The 19352-nt window shown below is 46.4% G+C and overlaps 1 protein-coding gene across 1 annotated transcript in view; it reads left to right on the top strand.

Annotated features, from left to right (window-relative positions):
- The window catches only part of tmem178b (transmembrane protein 178B), a 79269-nt gene that overhangs the window by 57990 nt on the left and 1927 nt on the right, over positions 1–19352 (top strand). The window contains exon 4 of the mRNA XM_037760698.1: positions 18168–18305. Coding sequence (XP_037616626.1) covers positions 18168–18305 — 138 coding nt within the window. The remainder of the gene's footprint in view (positions 1–18167; positions 18306–19352) is intronic.

The following is a 19352-nucleotide window of genomic DNA, read 5'->3' as shown; positions in this document are numbered from 1 at the left end:
TGGATCAGACTAGAGACCTAGAGCATTCAGAGGATGGATGGATCAAACTAGAGACCTAGAACATTCAGAGGATGGATGGATCAAACTAGAGACCTAGAGCATTCAGAGGATGGATGGATCAAACTAGAGACATAGAACATTCAGAGGATGGATGGATCAAACTAGAGACCTAGAACATTCAGAGGATGGATGGATCAAACTAGAGACCTAGAGCATTCAGAGGATGGATGGATCAAACTAGAGACCTAGAACATTCAGAGGATGGATGGATCAAACTAGAGACCTAGAGCATTCAGAGGATGGATGGATCAAACTAGAGACCTAGAACATTCAGAGGATGGATGGATCAAACTAGAGACCTAGAGCATTCAGAGGATGGATGGATCAAACTAGAGACCTAGAGCATTCAGAGGATGGATGGCTTTCCTAGCTAGATTGACGATAAGGGCGTTGACGTCTAAAAACCAAATGTTGCCCAGTTATAATCAGGGTGTCTAGATATAATTTTGACCTGCATGCTCCGTCTCCTGAACAGGTATCTGCTGTAGAGTGTGAATATGTGGCACAGGGAGGCTAGGTGTAGCTCAGTTGACTCTTCCTCGATAATTAATGGTTAAAGAACACTATACGGTATAATATACAGCGCAGGTGTCTGTTAGCATTAGCTGCAGTATAGGAGGTCTGGAGCAGAGCCAGCCTTGGCTCATGTTGCTTGTCTCTTCAGACAGTATGTGTAGATATACAGTACAGCGTATCAACAGCTCTGCTGCTGCTGCCAAGTTACAGTATACGTGCACTGTGCTGCACGGCTCCAGATCCTCTTAGTCTCTACCACTCAGACACAGGATGGAGAACACAGAGTGATCTTACTCTGATCAGTGTGATCAGAGCAGTTCATCTGTGATGCTTCACACAAGGACGGACAAATCCCTTCAGCAATATGTACCGTACGTGACGGCGCGATTCGAGTGACGGAGCGTCAGGACGGCCGTTCCTCATTTGCATAAAGTTGAGGTCTAATCTACTTTACGCAAATCACAGGCGTCCGACGCGACTCGCCGTCTCTGAACACTCCCGAGAATCTTTTAAAATAAACGTTGTCGATCCAAAATAAAGACAAATTCAACTGCATTATTTCTGAAATAAAAACCAACGGGTAATGCAGCCGCCACGCGCTGCAGACGTTCCCAGTGTGGCCGAGGCTTTAAAGTCTGTGTAGTCCGCATGTGTCGGCCTCATAGACTGTATGTAAGAAGAAGAGTTACTATTGGTTTGTGGACTACGGCATTGAAGTCTTGAGTTTGGCACTTTGGCCGTCGCCATCGTGTGTGACACGAGAGGGTGGAGCTAAGTACAAGCGAACGCTGAATAAAACATTTTTAGGGCGAACAAAATGTTACAATAAACTTTGATGAACTGAAAACACACTGTGAAAGGGTTAAAGATGTCAGATGAAAACACGGACAACGCCGTGGTAGCGACCTGTCAATCATAAGTTAGCCCCGCCCTAAAGCATCCCCTGCTTTATGGTCTATCTGACTCTAAATGGGACCATGATTGTTGTTTCCATATTGCCTTCCCTCTTCAGACTTGGAGGTCTTCATGTTTTTCTAGGGGTCAATATGTTTTAAGGTTATTTGTCAGCAGGCTAAATGTCTAAAAACGGATGCGAGAAGCATACATTACATTACATCAGTGTTTTTAGAGGGTACCCTCTGGCTGCCGGGGCCCAAAGCTGAGCCGAGCTTTGACTAACATCTTCTTTTTGCTGCAACGCCTCTGAAACAGCATTTAGATAATCATGACACATGGAAATACAACATGCTAAATCTGACATACAACACATGTTACGTAACATGCCATAATATGACATGCAAAGAAAAGTGACTTCTTATTTGCAGCGTGGGACTGAAATAACTTGCCGGCTGAGTGAATTTAGTTTCCTCGTATTTGCACCGAGCCGTGAGTAATTGGAAACTGAAAGTCCCATCTCATGGTTGTCTGCTGCAGCACTTCACAGACTTCAAAGCAACTGCCAGGCTACACCTCACAGAGACACCCCCCCCCCCCATCCGTCCTGCTCCGTCTCCATTCAGCAGCTCCTCTCTGGGACAGACAACATCCCCCCCCCCCACACTGACTGTACAGCACAAAGCTGCGTATTTATGATCAAGTGATAGGCTAAACATTGCAATCCGTCACATCATCTGTCCTCTCCTTTATGCTCGGAGCGTCTGCGTGGGCGTGCTGCAGGACAGGAGTCCACAGTCGAAGCAGAAGCTCACAAAACACAGTAAACACAGCCAGAAAATTGGCATTAAATGCCTCATTTTCTTCTAAAGTAGGACACATCAGTTTAAGATTATACACCTCAGTTTGTTTGGAGGAAAAGGATGCATACAAATCTGCTGAACTGATCATTATCAGGAGCACTAGTCATGCGTATTGTCTGAGACTTAAAGGTAATTCAATAAGAAGATGATGAATATGATGTTTGGACAACAATGATTACTTGCTTCTCCCTGCCGATAGGGGCAGCAATATGCTAATAAGGGTTGCTTTTAAAGAGAAACTACACATCTTGTTTGGAGGACTGTTCATTAGAAGCAAAACCTACATGATTTACATGATTTGTGGAAGGTACCATCTGTTTTTGACAATGTTTGCATGGTTTTAGCTGAAAGCATCCCCTGCTTTCTGGTTTATCTGACTCTAAATGGGACCATAATTTACAATTTTTACTGAGGTCATAAATCAAGAGAGAAGGAGGCTTGTTTTCTCAGAGACTTCTATACGACCAGAGAAGTCGCCCCCTGCTGGCTGCTAGAGAGGATGCAGGTTTAAGGCTCTTCACCTTCATATTACAGACCCTGTTGGTAGCCGCCTGCGTCCGAACAGGTAAAAGCTGCATGGCCACTGGGTTCCCTAAACATAATGTGTGGTTCAGTGTTCATTTCCAGTTATTTCAGGATAATACTTGGTCCACTTTGTGTTCATTCTGCGGTTGTTGTCGACAGTAAAGTTGTGTAGCTCCAGTACGAGTGTGTCCTCCATACATTTAATGCCGTATCTGTTTGCGGCAGTGGATGATGAGCCCTGCCGCACTGCATTCTCCTCCCATGAAGTCCTCGCTAACCGTTAATCCATTTAGTCACATCACAGAGCTTCTGTATCCACCAGCTCAGAAATCCTCTAGTCATTTACCCTGACTGCAAAAAGAAGAAGAAGAAGAAGAAGAGAGGGAGCTTAGCTTACTATGATCAACTGCCACACAAGGTTTCACAGTGCACCGCTCCATCCCCCTAGTTTACTGTAATTAGCTCAAAGTTAGCCACCTAAAGAGCTGCTCTCCTCTCTCCCTCCATCATATGACACAGAATGCATTTACTCTCCGATAAAGTCACTATATTTTGTTGAGTAATCTCTTTTCCAGAGCAGCACCAGAGGGATTAGCTCCTTGTTGGCATTGCAGGGGGAAATCTGGAATATGAAGCATCTATATGAATCTTTGTACAGGTCTGGGCTGCAGGTTTCTGTGAGTCTCGCTCATCAGGAGTCATTGGTATCAGCTGTGATCCTCATCAGCTGCTGATAATCAGCCTGGCTGGGAGGCTATATCAGCAGGTTGGCTGCTCGGTTGGTTGTGTGTCTGCAGAGGGTCAACACCTTCAGTTGGCTCTCTGGGTTTAGTGTGTTTTTTCATTTCATATTGGTCCGATACCTTCTTTGTTGGTCTGTCATTTCGGAAACACCCCCTCTCTCTTCCTGCCACTTGGTTTGGTCAAACGTCTGTGATTGATGGCAGCTGGAGACCTCAGAGAGAGTGATTAGTAGTTTACCAAAATAAAAGCACAACATAAGCATAATCACTTCCTGGATTAGATTGTTTTGTCCAACTTTACACTGTCACTGTGCACGTGAGTGTTCTTTTCTCCACCTTGAGTGAGGGAGATGCTTTCCAGCTCTCTCACACTAAACCCAACCAAACCTCAGCAGGAAGTGGTGATTTGTGACAGTTTTGGAAGACAAATAATAATGTCATCCTGTGACAGGGGAGTCAGATCGGAAGTCAGCTTGTGCATGTGGGTCATTGTTAAAGGTAATGAAAAACACTGGATTCTGTCATTTAGTTTGGAGACCTTGTTGGAAACCAGGCCAGCTGAGAGAAATGAAGGAATTAGTAAGAGAACGTGCACCAAATGTTACCCAAATCCCACGACAGTGTTTGTATGATACGGTTGCTCCTGTATATACTATACATATATACTCACCAACAAGAGGCAAACATTAGGCCTCAGAGAAAATATGTACCAAAGACCATGGTTTCATAAATCCATCCATCTTGCAGTGTAATCAGATTACCTCTGAGTGGAGGCCAGTGATTTAACATATGAGCACTAAGTGAAACAGAAAGACCCGACACCGTAACAGATGGTCTAAGCTGGAGCTTTAAGGAGCGAGCCGTGTCCTCTCCAGGCTTTACGTCGCGCCCTGTTTGTTTATTTACCTGCATATTCCAACGAGGGACCGCGTCGGTTAGATGAACAAACAATGCAACAATACCCAGGCAGGCAGACTTAAATAGCTCCGGCACATTTTACTGTCACTACTTCTTTTTAAGCTCCATTATTCACTCCCGTGCAACTGTAATTAAAGTTGGTTTAAAATGAGTCGGTATATAGGGCAGATAAGAGAGGGTTGTGTGTGGGTGGACAGATGTTGAATGGAAGCATCACATAAGCCAGTCCCACAGCTCAGCGCGGTGCAGTGGAAGGACTGTGTGTCCAGCTTTAGAGCTGTGAGGCGTCAGGGTTTGTCAAGTTGGCTTCTCAGCACTGCTGCTTATCTCCTCGGTGCACGTGGGCAGCAGGGCTGCTCCACCGTCTGAGGAACCAAGGTCATCTCCCTCTTCTCTCTCCTCCCTCTCTCTCTGGCTCGTGAGAATAGAAACACAGCCCTGCTCAGATAGTGAAGCATGTGCTGACAAAGGACAAGCTGCTGGATGCCGAGAGAAAAGACAGAAAGTGTTGTTAGACCTGTCAAGGCGTCACTCCTCACCTCAGCTCACCCCAGTCTGTGTCTGATTTACCAACCCGGTCTCACCCCCATCTCGTCAAATATACAGTAGATGCTGGGTCTGATACCGCCGCACCCTTTACTGTCTCCATGAGACGCACCCGGCTTTTAACTCCAATGTAAACCCATCAACGGGATTATGAGATGGTCAGAGCGACTGGCGTAAAGTATAACGAGAGAGGAAGGACTTTGCTGTTCGTGTCCCGTGAAACAAAGTCTATGTTGACTTATTTTATCATACTTTTGATTATTATTGAGTATTATTTACTTCACCTAACGTAGCCTAAGTTAACAAGCATACTTATTTCAACCCAAACCACAGTCCTCTCCTAAACCTAACCAAGTAGTTTTGTTCCCTAAACCAGTGGTTCTCAAACTATGGTACACGTACCACTGGTGGCACGCAGAGGAATCTCTGACTATCGACTCCTCTTATTGATGCTTTCCCGCAGTTACGCTGCACAATGATGCATACGCACGTTGTATCATGTTTCAGTTTGATTTGGACCGGAGACACGGTGAAGAGAAACAAAAGTGCTCAACAGCGTGGCGCTTATAAACCTGAGGAGGTGCACTCTATTTCTTCCTGATAAAGCGACACTGTGAACAACAACCCTGGGTTGAAATCAGCAGGAGGAGAGTTAGTAACGTTCACGGTCCTGACTGGATAAATACCGGAGATACGAAGATACGTTAGCGGAGGTGCCATTGAGTTATTATTATGAGACGTACCCTGAAAAACAGGTCTTTCTGGACCTGCAGTGCATGATGGGGGATTCTCTGTTTTGTTAAGTTTTTTTTTTTTAGGTTGGAATCTCACTTTACATTTACTTTACTTCACAAAGGAGCAAAAATCTGCTTGTTTTTTTAAATCTACAAATGTTGATCTCGTCACAGCGGTCACTTTACCTGCAGCAAAGAGAAGCTGGTGTCAAACACAACGTCCATCCGGGTCACCTGACCGGCAGGCAGTCATCGGCGTGGCAGCAGGACGGGGGGACGACGTGCTCGTCTGTTTCTCAGCTGTCTGTCAGCCTGCTTCTCCTCCACCGGCCTCCATCACAGGGTGAAAACAAACAGTAGTAGCCTATAAAGCAGTTAGTTTTCTGCCAACAAACCGAATCACGAGTTCTTTCTGCATAGCATGAGAGAATCTGCTATAAAAATAGGAGACTGTCAGTAAGTCTGTTGAATTGACTTCAAACAGGAGCTGGCGTCCGGGCGGGAGTCTCTCCGTCAGAAGCAGAATCTTTTCCTCACTCTTGTTTGTTCGTCCGTCCCACTCATATCAACTCTCTCCGTCTGCCTTCTCCTCCTACAGTTTCTCTCTGGCTCTCACCCTCCCTGCTTTTGGAACGAGACAACTTCCTCTTTAGAGATATAAGCAGCAGTTACAGCCAGAGCTGGAGCTTGAAGCCTCCAGAGACTAAGAAAGTCCTGGAGAAAAAAAAACAGCGGGCCTGAAAGCATTCAGACCAACAAACACCTGTTGGGACCATGTTTGACAACCGACTGAGATTTAGAGATATTACAGATGCCATTGTAGGAAAGCCTCAGGAGTGTCTGGAGCATAGACTGCATATAGAAGTGGACGTAGTCACCGTGACGTCCCCCCGTTGGTTTGTGGACTACGGTTTTGAAACCTCGAGTTTGGCATCATCCGTCACGGAGCTACGTACAACTGAACACTGAATGAGACATTTTTAGGCGATCATGAAGTGAAAACACGCTGTGAAAGGGTTAAAGATGTTAGATGACAACATGGACAACTCCCAGATCGGACAACGCCGTGGGAGCGACCTGTCACCTGGCTTCACCTCTCAGACCCGGAGGTTTCCTCCTGGTCTGGAGTATTTGACATCTCATCTGTTGTTTCTGGAGTTTGGTCTCTACAGACAGAGGTTCTCCAGTCGTCAGCGAATTGCAGATGTTCAAATTTCCATTTTTTCTAAAGCACTTTAAAGACTCGTCATCCATGTTGGCTTAAAAGTCAAGAAAGAACATTGAAGCATATCCTTTTTAGAGTAGATCGAAGATTACAGGACATATTTTATACCTCTTTTTATATCGGAGTATTTGAGGTTTTTCTAGTTTGCTTCCCTTCGTGAAAAGGACGATAATCAGTTGTAAGGTGCAGAGATCTCTTCCACAACGTGATATAATATGACCCTGCACATACTGTATTCTTTAGGATTAACTGTAAATGTAAAACAAATACAAAGATGGTTTTATTACCAAGTCGTGTTAACAGCTTTTGCACTTTTTGACATAATGTGCCTTCTTAACGTTGGACACTCTTAGGTTGGTCCCTGCCATTAACTCTCGTCTCTCAACTTTTTCTAAACCTATATGTTTTATGTTTAAGTGTGGTTTTGTGTGTGTGAACCAGCTTGGGGATTGTGGGCAGGGCTGTAAGACATCATTACCCTGTAGTGCACTGGCCCATAAAGCCTTTTTCCCATATACAATCATTAGAAAAGGAGTGGCTGTAAGACGCTGAATACATTTTCTTTCTGTCACTAACTCTCTGAAATGAGATCCAACGTGCAGAATCTACTGAGCATGCTCTGTGGGCCAGGAGACAGAGGAGTGAGGAAACCTGTGGAGATGTAACCAGTGAGCAACTTTCATAGGAACGAAGGGGGCATCTAATTTAGAAATAAGATCATGCCAAAGACACATTTCACCAGTAATTGATGATTTTATGACAAATAATGATCAGTAACATAGCTAAACTTTTGTAGTGCATGAACCTATCAATAAGTAGGTCATAGGTAGCTACCATAGGCAGTTAAATCCATCACACCATCATCATCAGTTCACAGTTCATAGGAGCTGAGAGGGAAAGTGTATTTCTTTGCCCTCTGTCTCCTTAATCTATCTCTCACAATTTAAGAAGTAATTACTTTCACCATCTCCCTCTGCCGCTTTCATCCCGCCACTGTTCCTCTTCTCTGTTAGCGCCATGCAGCCGGCTTCCTATTAAGATAAAATCACAGACGTTATTCCAGACGTTCTTCAGCGACGGGATGAGCAGCGGAAATGGAAGCACTTCAGGCTTTCAGGTTCAGGATAGATTAATGGCAGAAATAAGAAGAGGATCCTCTCAGGAGCTAGAGTGGGTTTACTTGTCCTTGAAGACTAGTTTGATTTTTTTTTTTTTTTTTGACTTTCGTGTTTAAAAAATTAAGGCCGTTTTGGTCATTCTGCATACACTGTTTAATGCACTGGAATTTGTATATATATCCCACAAATTCAATACACACATGCATCCTTGAAAACATGGACTCCCCTGTTGTCCAATAGCATTTCAATCAGGAGAGACCCCGTATCGAATGAACATTGATTTATTTATGGTGCATGATAAGTAGAATAGTGCAAAGTCTTTGTGGCGATAGACTCCATCGTGACGTAGTATATGAAAGGGAGTAGTGATGCCGTGGGGAGATTAGGTATATTGATATTGATGCCTGAAGCCCTCACATCAGCAGTGTCTCCAGGTGCATCCTCTTTGGTTTACGCACGTCAAATTGTCAATACTTCACTGTCCTATTTCCCAGCATTGACTCGTATCGACTGTCCAGAGAAGCAGCGGTTTCATCACATGTTGTTCCACCCAGCTACCGCCGTCAACTGATCTACGACCTCCAACACTTTGGTCCGGAGTCAGATCCAACTACCCTCCAGATAGCCATGAGATTTGGTATGGATATTTATGATCCCCAGAGGATGAATCATAATGATCATGGTGATCCCTGACCGTTCCTGTATCTATCCCCACCATCGGACCAAGATCTCCTCTAGGTAGCATGACAAAGGTCTTTCTAAACTCTCTATCTTTTTTACATCACTGATGAACAGGGTTTCCTGCTTTGTGCGTCTGGTTACCTCTTAATTGGGACATTATTGCAAACATGGATATTCTGACCCTGATTTTCTGAGACAGTGAAATCATTTTAAACTTGGTTTCACCTTTTTGCAGAAAGGATGCATTAATGTATTTAAAGTGAGGAGCAGAGTGTGCTAGTTAACCAAAACCATCATGTCATTTCCCCTTTCTGTTCCTATCGCTGCTTCTAAGCTCTCCGCTCTGCACATCCTCTTCTAAATGAGCGACGCTCTCATTTCCACGCTCGGAAACGTGTAGACCTGCAGATATTAATGGCTAAGAGCTTTTAGTATCTCTCTCTGTTTTCACCAGCTCTCCCTCCTCACTCCTCCTGCTCCCTGTTCTGCCTTTTGAATCATTGGAGCAGCTTTCTGGGTCCAGACCGGAGCGTCCCGCGCTCCAACAACTTGGCACCGGTCCTGGATAAGATTAAGAAAATCTTCTCTCAAAAAAAAAAATGCTGAGTCACACACAAGTTCCATTTTATCGGCGGTGTCAGCGAAGCGGCCCGTCAACGGGATGCACAACGGCCATTAAGACGGCGCCGTGCAACAGCAACACTTTTAATGACGCTGTGCTGTGATTGGCTGTCAGCGCTTCTGCTCCATCTGCAGCGAGCAGTCCTTTTACATGGAGGATCATATTGTATATTAGCAGATGAATATGTCACACAGCTTGGCAGGGGAGGGATTCGGCTTCCTGAGGCACCAGATTGGACAATTTCCTTTTTTCTCTGTGCCAGCAGGTCTCTATCTCTGCTTTATGATCATCAAATGCTTCCAGATATAAATGAATTTAGCAGAAAGCTGCTGATGTCCATCCCTTTATCCTTTGATTGTAGTTCCTGACCTTGATTAATAAACATCATCACCCTGCTCATACTGTTTATTGTCACCCGTCAAAGCTGGTAGATCAGCTTAGAGTCTTAGAGTCACTGAGACACTACTGCTGGCCAGAGGCTAACGCGGCCATGTCTAGAAGGTAACCCTCAATTTGCAAAAACTCGCGCTAACTGCTATCAGTCACTCCGGCTCCAGTGATTTGAATTTGGCCTGCTGGTACCCATTGTAAAGGCTAGCGGTCAGTGCTGTTGCTCCTTTAAGGTGATTGTGTTTATAACTCTTCTGGTTTGGTATCGTGTTTCAGACATTTTTCAATGATATTGACAAACACTTTGGTTGAAGCATGCTATCCTCACGCCAAAATGTCAACCGTGCACACAAGATATCTTCTAATCCGATCGGCAGAGTCTCCTGAAGTTTGCTGACCACGAGGGGATAAGCTCTGGGTTCTAATGAGCTCATTCCTTTTGGCACTAAGTGGGACTCTACTGTGTTACATGAGGTGTCTTTATTGCATCATGGCCCCGTTTTTAATGTTTATGTGTCAGCATCAGAGTTTTGTTGCCATGGAGACAGCAAATGGACAGCTGATAAGAGCATGCCGCTGAAGTACTGTAACACTCCCGTATGCCAGCTGTCCTGTCACCATGTATGCTCAGTACATGCCCTCCCAGAGAGAGAGAGAGAGAGAGAGAGAGGTGACTGACAGCATGCTGGCCCCACCGATGGGCCTCCGGTTGGACCCGCGGTGTCATCTAAGCTCCCGTCGTTCCAGCATCCAGCTTCCGACCGGCGGCTCCGCGGGGACCCGTGTGTCCGATGTTCTCCAGGAGACGTCTGTCAGTGATGATTCCCCCGTCCGTCCTGCATCCCCCCCCCCTCCTCTGTATACGCTGAGCCAGCTCCCTCGGGGGCCCCTGACTCCACCTGAAGGGGTGCTCACGCCACCGCTGACTGACACGCCATGAAATCACCCGTATGCCCCCCCACCCCACGAGGCTTGGCTCCACGGTGCCACGGGGCGCGTCGTGAGGGCTTCCTCAGTAAAACAGCACATATGTTTAAAGCCATGGACTCTGCCAGCTCCTCCCCATCACACCCACCTTTCCCCTCCTCCCTGCTATCTCGCCTAATTTGATTTTCTCAGTCCATTGTTTTGTCCCCAGCGGCAGTTGGCATGGGGTAATGAAATTAAGCTCTGTTTCCACTCCCTGACGAGCCATGGCTGCAGGCAGCCTCTGTGACAGGGCCACATGCTTACACCCGCTAAACCTCAGCTAATCTCAATCTCACTGAAAGTCTCTCCTCCACCAACACCTCTCATCAGAAACGCTTAGTCACTCTCCAACTCCAAAAACAAACGTGCGCAAATGCATTAAATTTGTTGGTTTGGCCTGCAAAGTTCATTTAGATTCTCAGACCAGTCTGCCTGATGCCGGGATCAGACGCTGTTTTAGTCTTTGACGATGGTCACCATGTCAGATCTAACGATCACAGCGCCATAAACTCTTGCAGTGTGTCGGTCGGGTGACTGGCAAGACTACACGTATGACCGGCAGGCTTCCTTCTCCTGAGGCAAAGAAGCGACTTCCTACCACAGTAATCTCTTTAAACATGTAGAATCTGTAGGCAACAAGACAAGTTCTTGGTATATCAGAAGCGTTCTGTTTTCCGTTTGTAGTCTGAGTAGTATCGACCACTCATGTTCGAGCAGGTTTTGGTTGAATGCAGATAAACAGTCGGAAAGAGGCCGAACGCATTGGCCAAAATGCAATCTGGGAACCCACCGGCTATCGTCTGATGATGAGTTTGCTTTTTATTAGCTTGTAAACTTGTGAAATACTCCATTCGTAGATGTCGTCTCTCAAGTCCAAATCCATTCTCGCGTCTCAAGTTGCCTGAAAACAATGACCAGCACATGGAAGAGGAAGTCTTGGCCTGGATATCCATGTGATCCATGGATGACCATATACCCCCACCATTTGGTGGGTGTCTAAAGGCAGTCTGGGAGGAATTCAACTCACTAATCAAAGTAGGAGTAGATGAGGCAGATGTAAGTTGCTCCAGGTCACCAGCTGACTGTTCCAACTGTATATTCCAACGCAGCAAGCAGGAAGTCTTTGAGCTGCTACAGACGAACATTTCCCTCTCCATCTATCCAGCTGAGAAAATAACATCCTCACAGGCACCCAAAAGCCATTTCCCCTTTTATGAAATAGCGTTTCATTTGGGCCCATTGGTCCTGGAGCAGAGAGTCTAATTAAAAGGGAATTGTAGCACGGAGCTGCACAATGAGAGAATAAGCAGACAGACAGACAGACGGCGGCCTGTTATACGCTGATACAGTAAACAAATGAGCAGTCATTATCCTCAGTCTTTCACAGCGCAGCATCAGCAATCAGGAGGATTCAACGGAGGCTTTGAAGACGGAGGTTGTTCTGATCATCTGCCGCCTCGTATTCTGCAATCAGTCCTGTTCTTTACAGTTAGGGACGTTTATTGTTCTGCTGTCATTATTTCACTCGTGTCTATAGTTCCACTGTTTCTCTCGCTTGTCTCACAGAATGGAAACAACCCTTTCAGCTTTAAAGCAGCAGAAGATCAATGACGGCTGGTTTCGGTGAAGGTGCATCAACTGCTGCTCTTTTACGGCTCGTAACTCACCGAGATGCTGCAACAAATCTGTGGCTAAATGAACGGTGGCCTGTGAGGAACAGAGATGCATTATCACATAGCTAACTAATGGACCGCTCTAAGGTTAACTGGGAGGTTGCGGTTGTTGAAGTATTCAAATTGGGCTGATACCTCCCAGTACTTGTGATTGTGTACTGCTGCCTCCTGGTGAACGCTGGTACACACAATACCAAAACTAATAAACTCACAACACTGAGATTCATTGAATTCAGCTCCTAGTGGACACAAAACATTACAAGCATTCTCTGTGCATTTTAAACTGAGTACATAATGAAAACATAGAGAACTCCCAGCTGGCAATACTTTATGTAAGTGACTTGCAAGCAGCTTATTAAGGCTTATTTTAGGTTCATTGTTAGGCAGCAACCTGTAGTGGCCGTATATTATGACGGGAGCCAAGGAGGAAGTGGTGACGTAGTATAAAGAGCGACAAACTCCACATACAGAGGAGGTCGGGGTGGACGGATGGGTCATATTCTCACTCACAACTTGTCAAATACTGCCGCTCGGTCATCAGAGACGGACGCACAGCGTACTCCTCTAGCGTTACTTTTGGACGGACCAGAGACGACGTGTCAACGTACACTCGTGCATAGTGTCAAAATAAACTTAGTTAGGGTTAGGAAACAGTTGTGGTTGACGTTGGCTTCACTGACTAACAACTCACGTGACTTTACGGGACTGACGGGACAAAATAAGTCAACGTTACTTTTAGTTTCACATGTGACACAAACAGTGTTCTGAAAGTCTCATGTTTGTTTGACCCATCCACCAAACTACTACCTACTTACGTAGACCTACATGACCAAAGTTACGTAACAAACCTTGTTATGATCTTTTTCTAAACCTAACCGAGTAGTTTTGTTGCAATTCACAACATTATGTGTTTAAAATTGTGAACTTTTCACAACCTGCGCCTGTTGCTGCTGGTACCCCCCAACGGTCATATGTGGTTCTGGGTCCTTTAGGTGCAGTATGAGGAGGTGTTTGGTGATTCTTATGAGCATAGTGTCAACAGTTCATTCAGGTGTCCTACCCTGTGATGATGCTTTTGGAGAAACTGCATATGAAAGACGACGTATAAGACAAAGATCTTAGTGTTGCACCTCCATTGGGACAATCAAATCCATGGTTTACTGCTCTCATGTGGTTATGATATAGTCAAAGTGTTCCCATATTGTTGTCTCACATCTCTTAAATGAACAGGGCATGATGTGTGTGTCATAGTGGAGTCTGGATGAGACGGCTAGTACTTCTTGTTTTGGTCCACGAGGCCTAATGCAGCTGTAAGTGTGAATAAATGAATCATCGTCTGTGACGGCGTCCCGGTCCCACGCTGTGAGCCACAGCATCCGATGAAATGTGTGATGATGAGCCGGGAGTGGAGAAGTCATCCTGGTTCACCTGGACTATAATGATATGTGAGCAGGTGTACCAATCATCACCCCCAGCAGGACACACACACACACACTGCTCACATACTAAAGTGTGTCTCCTCTGGACCATAAGTTACTCTGTATGCAGACAGTTTACATATATTTTAACTTTGAGTTTTGTCCCTTCCGGGGTTCCGTTAATTTCAGCCTGTAAAAAATGAGATTATTAACACGAACAGATGGAGACTGCTCTGCTTCTCTCTGTATATTCTCTCTGTGCAGAATACTATCATATCAGTATCACCTATCCATCTCTCTCGCTTTCCAAACTTCCCTGGGAGGAGAAATGTAGTCAAATGCAGAGACATGGATGACATCTGACGGCTCCCGGCTCCAGCCAACACACAGGCCCGTGTGCCCATGTCTGAATTCTGACTGCTGCGAGGACCCATCGAGGATCCACAGACCGAGACAGACAGACAGGCTGACAGCTGCAGAGACGTGCATCAAACTGTGCATGAGGGTTTAAACAGATCTCTCTGTGAGGTATCCACACATCAGACCTGACAGCGCTCAGCCACCCAGAAACAGCAGCTAACCTGTATGCAGATGCAACAAGTCAGCTGTTTGTGTCGGAGTCGGTTGTCATGTGACGTGTTGTGATGCTGAGTTTGCATACAGATTGTCAGACTGAACCGGCAGTTTCTTTTTACCTGTTACTGTGGTGCAGCATCGGATGGACACTCCACAGGTCTCACCACGTCTGTGTCTCAGCAGTTTCTCCCTACATGGATGGAGTAAAAGAGCTGCTTCCTTTTTAGTACACCTTGATTCTTTGTACCTATACTCCCCCTTCCATTTGTACCTTCAACAGAACAATGACGTACGCCCAGAGACAAACATGTACCTTTTAGTTTTAATAAAACATGTTTGTTTCCAGTAAATCTCATTGCCTGAGCCAGTTTGTGACGATACTCCTCCTGTACTGCTATTTCTGAGCTCCTCCCGGTGGGACTGGGGGTGTTTTTGCTCTGTCAAACACTTAACAGTGTTCTCAGCTGGTAACTGAAAGGAAACTCACTATCTCCTGCTGTCAGTTGTCTATGATGACAGGTAAACTCTGCAGCTTATTCAAAGACGAAGTCAAGGAAACTCCTTTTCTCCCCCCGCTCGTTAAATATGCTTCAGTCAGTGGTCCTCTGTTTCTGATACCGATGCACAAAGCCGACCTTTAGCGTCTGTATGAGACGCACCAGGATGGACCAGGATGTAAACCCACCCACATCATTATTAGATGCTATCATCTCAGAGCAACTGATGTAGTAGAAAGAGCAAGAAGGTTTGGTGGGGGTGCACCAGTTGGTGCAGGGCTTTGTAGGTGAGGGTCGGGATTTTGTAGTTGATCCGGTGAGAAACAGGGAGTCAGTGGAGGTCTTCTAGGACTGGGGTGATGTGGTACCATGATTTGGTGTGAGTAAGGAGTCGGGCAGCTGTTGGAGTTGCAGTTGGAGTTTATTGATGGAGGTGGTGCTGATGCCGTACAGGAGTGAGTTGCAGTAGTCGAGGCGGGAGGAGATGAAGGCGTGGATGAGCCTCTCGGCAGCAGGGTGTGCTGAAATATATCTGTGTGTCATCGGTGTAACAGCGGAAGTCCAGGTTGAAATGGCGAAGGGACTGACCGAGGGGAATAAGTAGATGATGAGAAGGAGTGGACCGAGTACAGAGCCTTATTCATGCCAGAGAGGGGTAGTAATGCTGAGGACTCACAGGACATTGTTACCCGGGGGAGGGGGGGTAAACTAAACTTGTGGAGTCCCACATAACCTGCAGGATCTGACTCTGGACGGAGGACACGTTGAGGGCTAATCTGACCTGACAGAGGGACCGTCAGGGTGCAGGAAGACGGGAAAGATCACCTCACCCTGACCTACATCAGTGTCAGCACGCCGTTAGCCTTTTATTAAAACATGTGAAGCCAATACAGGTTTAACTTCATCTCAACTCATCGGACCCCTGTGTATAAATAACTAAGACCGCGTGTCTGTGTCTGGTGCAGAATCTGCACTACTCAGCAAAACTACACGATATGTGACAAAGACAGACAGCATGTGTGGACGCTCAGCAAGACGAAACACAACTTCTACAGCGTCACTGACTGTCAAACACGTTCATGCCTCACTGTAAAGGTCAGGGGTCACCATGGTTACAGTGTGTGACTGACAGGCCTCCTTACGGGGAGTTCCACATGAGCTCCGTCCGTCTTCATAAAGTCGTGCACGGACATCTGCATGTGTCAGAAACGGCTCCAGGACGGTCAGCCTTTGAATTCCTGTTTATTTGCTGGAGTTTGTTTCCACGTCTGTCATCGTGACCTTATAGAAGAGAACAAGTTATTATTATTAATAATAATTAATGACCAGTGAAGACCATGAGGAGCATCTTGTAGACGAGCCGATGGTTCATTGGGAGCCAGTGAAGGGAGTGGAGGACCAGGATGATGTTCTGGTGAGGATCCGGGCGTCTCTGTTTTGGACATGTTGTAGTCTAGTAGTCTAGTTGTGTTTGGGAGGCCGGCGAGGAGAGAGTTGCAGTAGTCGATGCGAGAGCTGATGAAGGCGTGAACCAGTGTTTCTGCATCACGTTTGCTCAGCGAGGGTCTTGAAATGTTCCTCAGCTGGAGAAAATGAGGTTTGACAGACAGATGTTGATGTGTGCATCAGAAGACAGTGACGAGTCCTGGTTTGTGACCACAGGGACACAGTTTAGTAAGTCAATCATAGTGAAACTGTCAAAGTGAGGCAGACATGACTTTTGCATTTCCACTGGCTGAGGCTGATCAACATTAGCTGTCATCAGAGCGGCTGCTGGGTGTGAAGGGGTTAAGATGAAGGAACACGTCCTACATGAGAGGACACTCGTCTTCTGTTGTTCTACATTCATCCTCTCAGGCCAAATGTTTTGACCTTTCTCGCCCCACCGCATGGTGTCCTCTACTCCAGCCCCCGGCCTCCTCCTTACCTCCCCCCTCCATCCTCCATCCTCCCATCCTCCATCCTCCATCCTCCCATCCTCCATCTCCCCCCCAGCAGAGCAGCTCACCCATGACATTCTAATCTACTCGGAGAAGGGGAGTCGGGTTTTGCTCGGAGCTCTTCCTCCTCCTCCTCTTCATATTTCAGCTCCTCTCTGCAGCCAGTCGTTGTCACTGTCATTACCCTCCTGCAGAGCACACTGCTGTCCCCCCACACACACACACACACACACACACTGTCTCTTTCTGTTTGCCCTCACTGTGTCGTCTCCATAAACTGGACCAGATTCATAAAAGCTGCAATAGATTCAATATTTAACATTTAAGTAGACTCTGACTCGGGTCCACGTGGACGCTGCAGAACGCTGCGATGTCTCTCATCGTCTGTTGACAAATGTCCTTAATCTCCACCGTTCCACAATCCCACCGCTGCTTCTCCTTCTCCGAGTTTTTAAACATTTAAAAAATACATGTTCTTTAAAACGTGCGTCTAAAAACGGCTGTATTAAAACTCATCTGGGATTTAACTGAATTTAGGAACAGCTCTTTATCTGCAAAAAAAAATCTTGTCTCTTACAAGAGTTTTTTTGATCTGTGTTGCGTATCATAACTCTTCTCTACAACTGGGAGTCAGTGTGAGTCTGACTGTCCTCCTCCTCCTCCTCCTCCTCTCCCATACTTCTGCTCAGACTGTTGTTCCTCCTGGTTATTGCCGACACGTTCTCGTCCACCCTGGACAGGTCTCCAGACTATCACAGGGCTGACACATCGAGACAGACAACCATTCACACCTACGGGACATTTAGAGTCAGCAATGAACCTGCATGTCTTTGGACTGTGGGAGGAAACCTGAGAACCCGGAGTAAACCTACACTGACACGGGGAGAACATGCCGACTCCACACAGAAGGGATCGTGCGTCCCTGTAGCTGTGAGGCGACAGCGCTAACCGCTGCACCACCACCCCGTTTCAGACTCATTAAGTGTGATTTAGTTCAACATTAGAACCGACTCCCTCTGACTGCTGAGGACAGCCGGGCTGGTTTTGTGTCAGTTGGACTCGGGGTGTGATTTAGTTATTGCAACACGACACCGCTGTGTCATTGTGGACTAGAACTGGACCGGCACGCCGGTGACTGACTGCTGTGAGTGTCATGTTGCCTCTCTTCACAGCGTCAGTATGATCCCGTCCAGGTCAGCGTTAATTGTTAAACTCTAGTTGATGTTTACCGTCTCTCCTTTTGCTCCTGTTTTCCTCAGACTTGCGGCGAATGACGGCGGGTTTCATGGGCATGGCGGTGGCCATCATCCTCTTCGGCTGGGTCATCGGCGTGCTCGGCTGCTGCTGGGACAGAGGCCTTATGCAGTATGTGGCTGGCCTCCTCTTCCTCATGGGAGGTGAGTCACACACACACACACACACACACAGCAAGTCAATAGCATCCCCACCTCATCAGTCATCTCGTCATCCCAATACTGTAAGAAACACATTTTTTGTCATTCATAAAGTCAGTTGAAGTGTTTTTCTTCGTCCACATGGATGTATTTCTGTTTCTGGCTAGCTGTTCCCCCTGCTTCCAGTCTTTATGCTAAGCTAGGCTAACCACCTCCTGACTTCGGCTCCGTACGACGACGTACCATTAGAACTAGAATAGAAAACGCTGGTGACCAGTCAGATAGAAAACATTTGTGTATCTCATCAGTGGTGATTTAGATGAATGAACGTGTAGTATATCAGTGTGAATATGCACACACAGAGACACACACAACCCTGTAGATGTCCCACTTCCAGTCACACACACTGATCTGCTGTGCTGCAACGCGCTGGCTTGGCAGGAGGCGACTGCACACTCAATTATGACGGGCCTTGGATTAGTGCTGTGCCCTACAGTTGTATAATGAACAGGCAATTAAAAAGTCAATTATATTGCTTGGCAATAAAGGCAAAAAGAAAATAGGCTGGGTCAGTCTGCAGCGGCCAAATCAGCCCACGGGGTCACAGCGGCGCTCCCAGAACGAGGCCATATTTAGAGCTGCATCTCCGACTGCTTCTCTGCTAAACACGGTCCAAAAGGAACAGATTCACTCAGATGAGAGACGACAGGTTACTAAAACATACAGCTACATATTGGAGGTAAGAGATGCCGGTGGTTTGGTGGTGAATCAGAGCGACACCGTTCCATTCAAAGACGGCCCAGCAGAGAAGAAGAGACACAACAACGGACCACAATGCAATGCAGACTCAGTAGAGTGATGAAGTGGTTGGCGATATATCAGACAGCCCTTTCCATTGAATGCAGAGTCAGTATCAGGTGATCCGGTGTGACTGGAGCATTTCCAACACTTGATGGAGTTAGAACTTTAACGGTTGAATCGTCAGTACAAACAATCCAACAAGCGTGCTCCCTGTCCGTACTGATACTCTCTCAAGCTCTCTGTTTCATG

The sequence above is a fragment of the Sebastes umbrosus genome, chromosome 23, assembly GCF_015220745.1.
Source record: "Sebastes umbrosus isolate fSebUmb1 chromosome 23, fSebUmb1.pri, whole genome shotgun sequence".
Taxonomy (NCBI): Eukaryota; Metazoa; Chordata; class Actinopteri; order Perciformes; family Sebastidae; genus Sebastes; species Sebastes umbrosus.
Note: the sequence above shows the minus strand (reverse complement) of the source record. Positions and strands in the feature narration are given on the sequence as shown.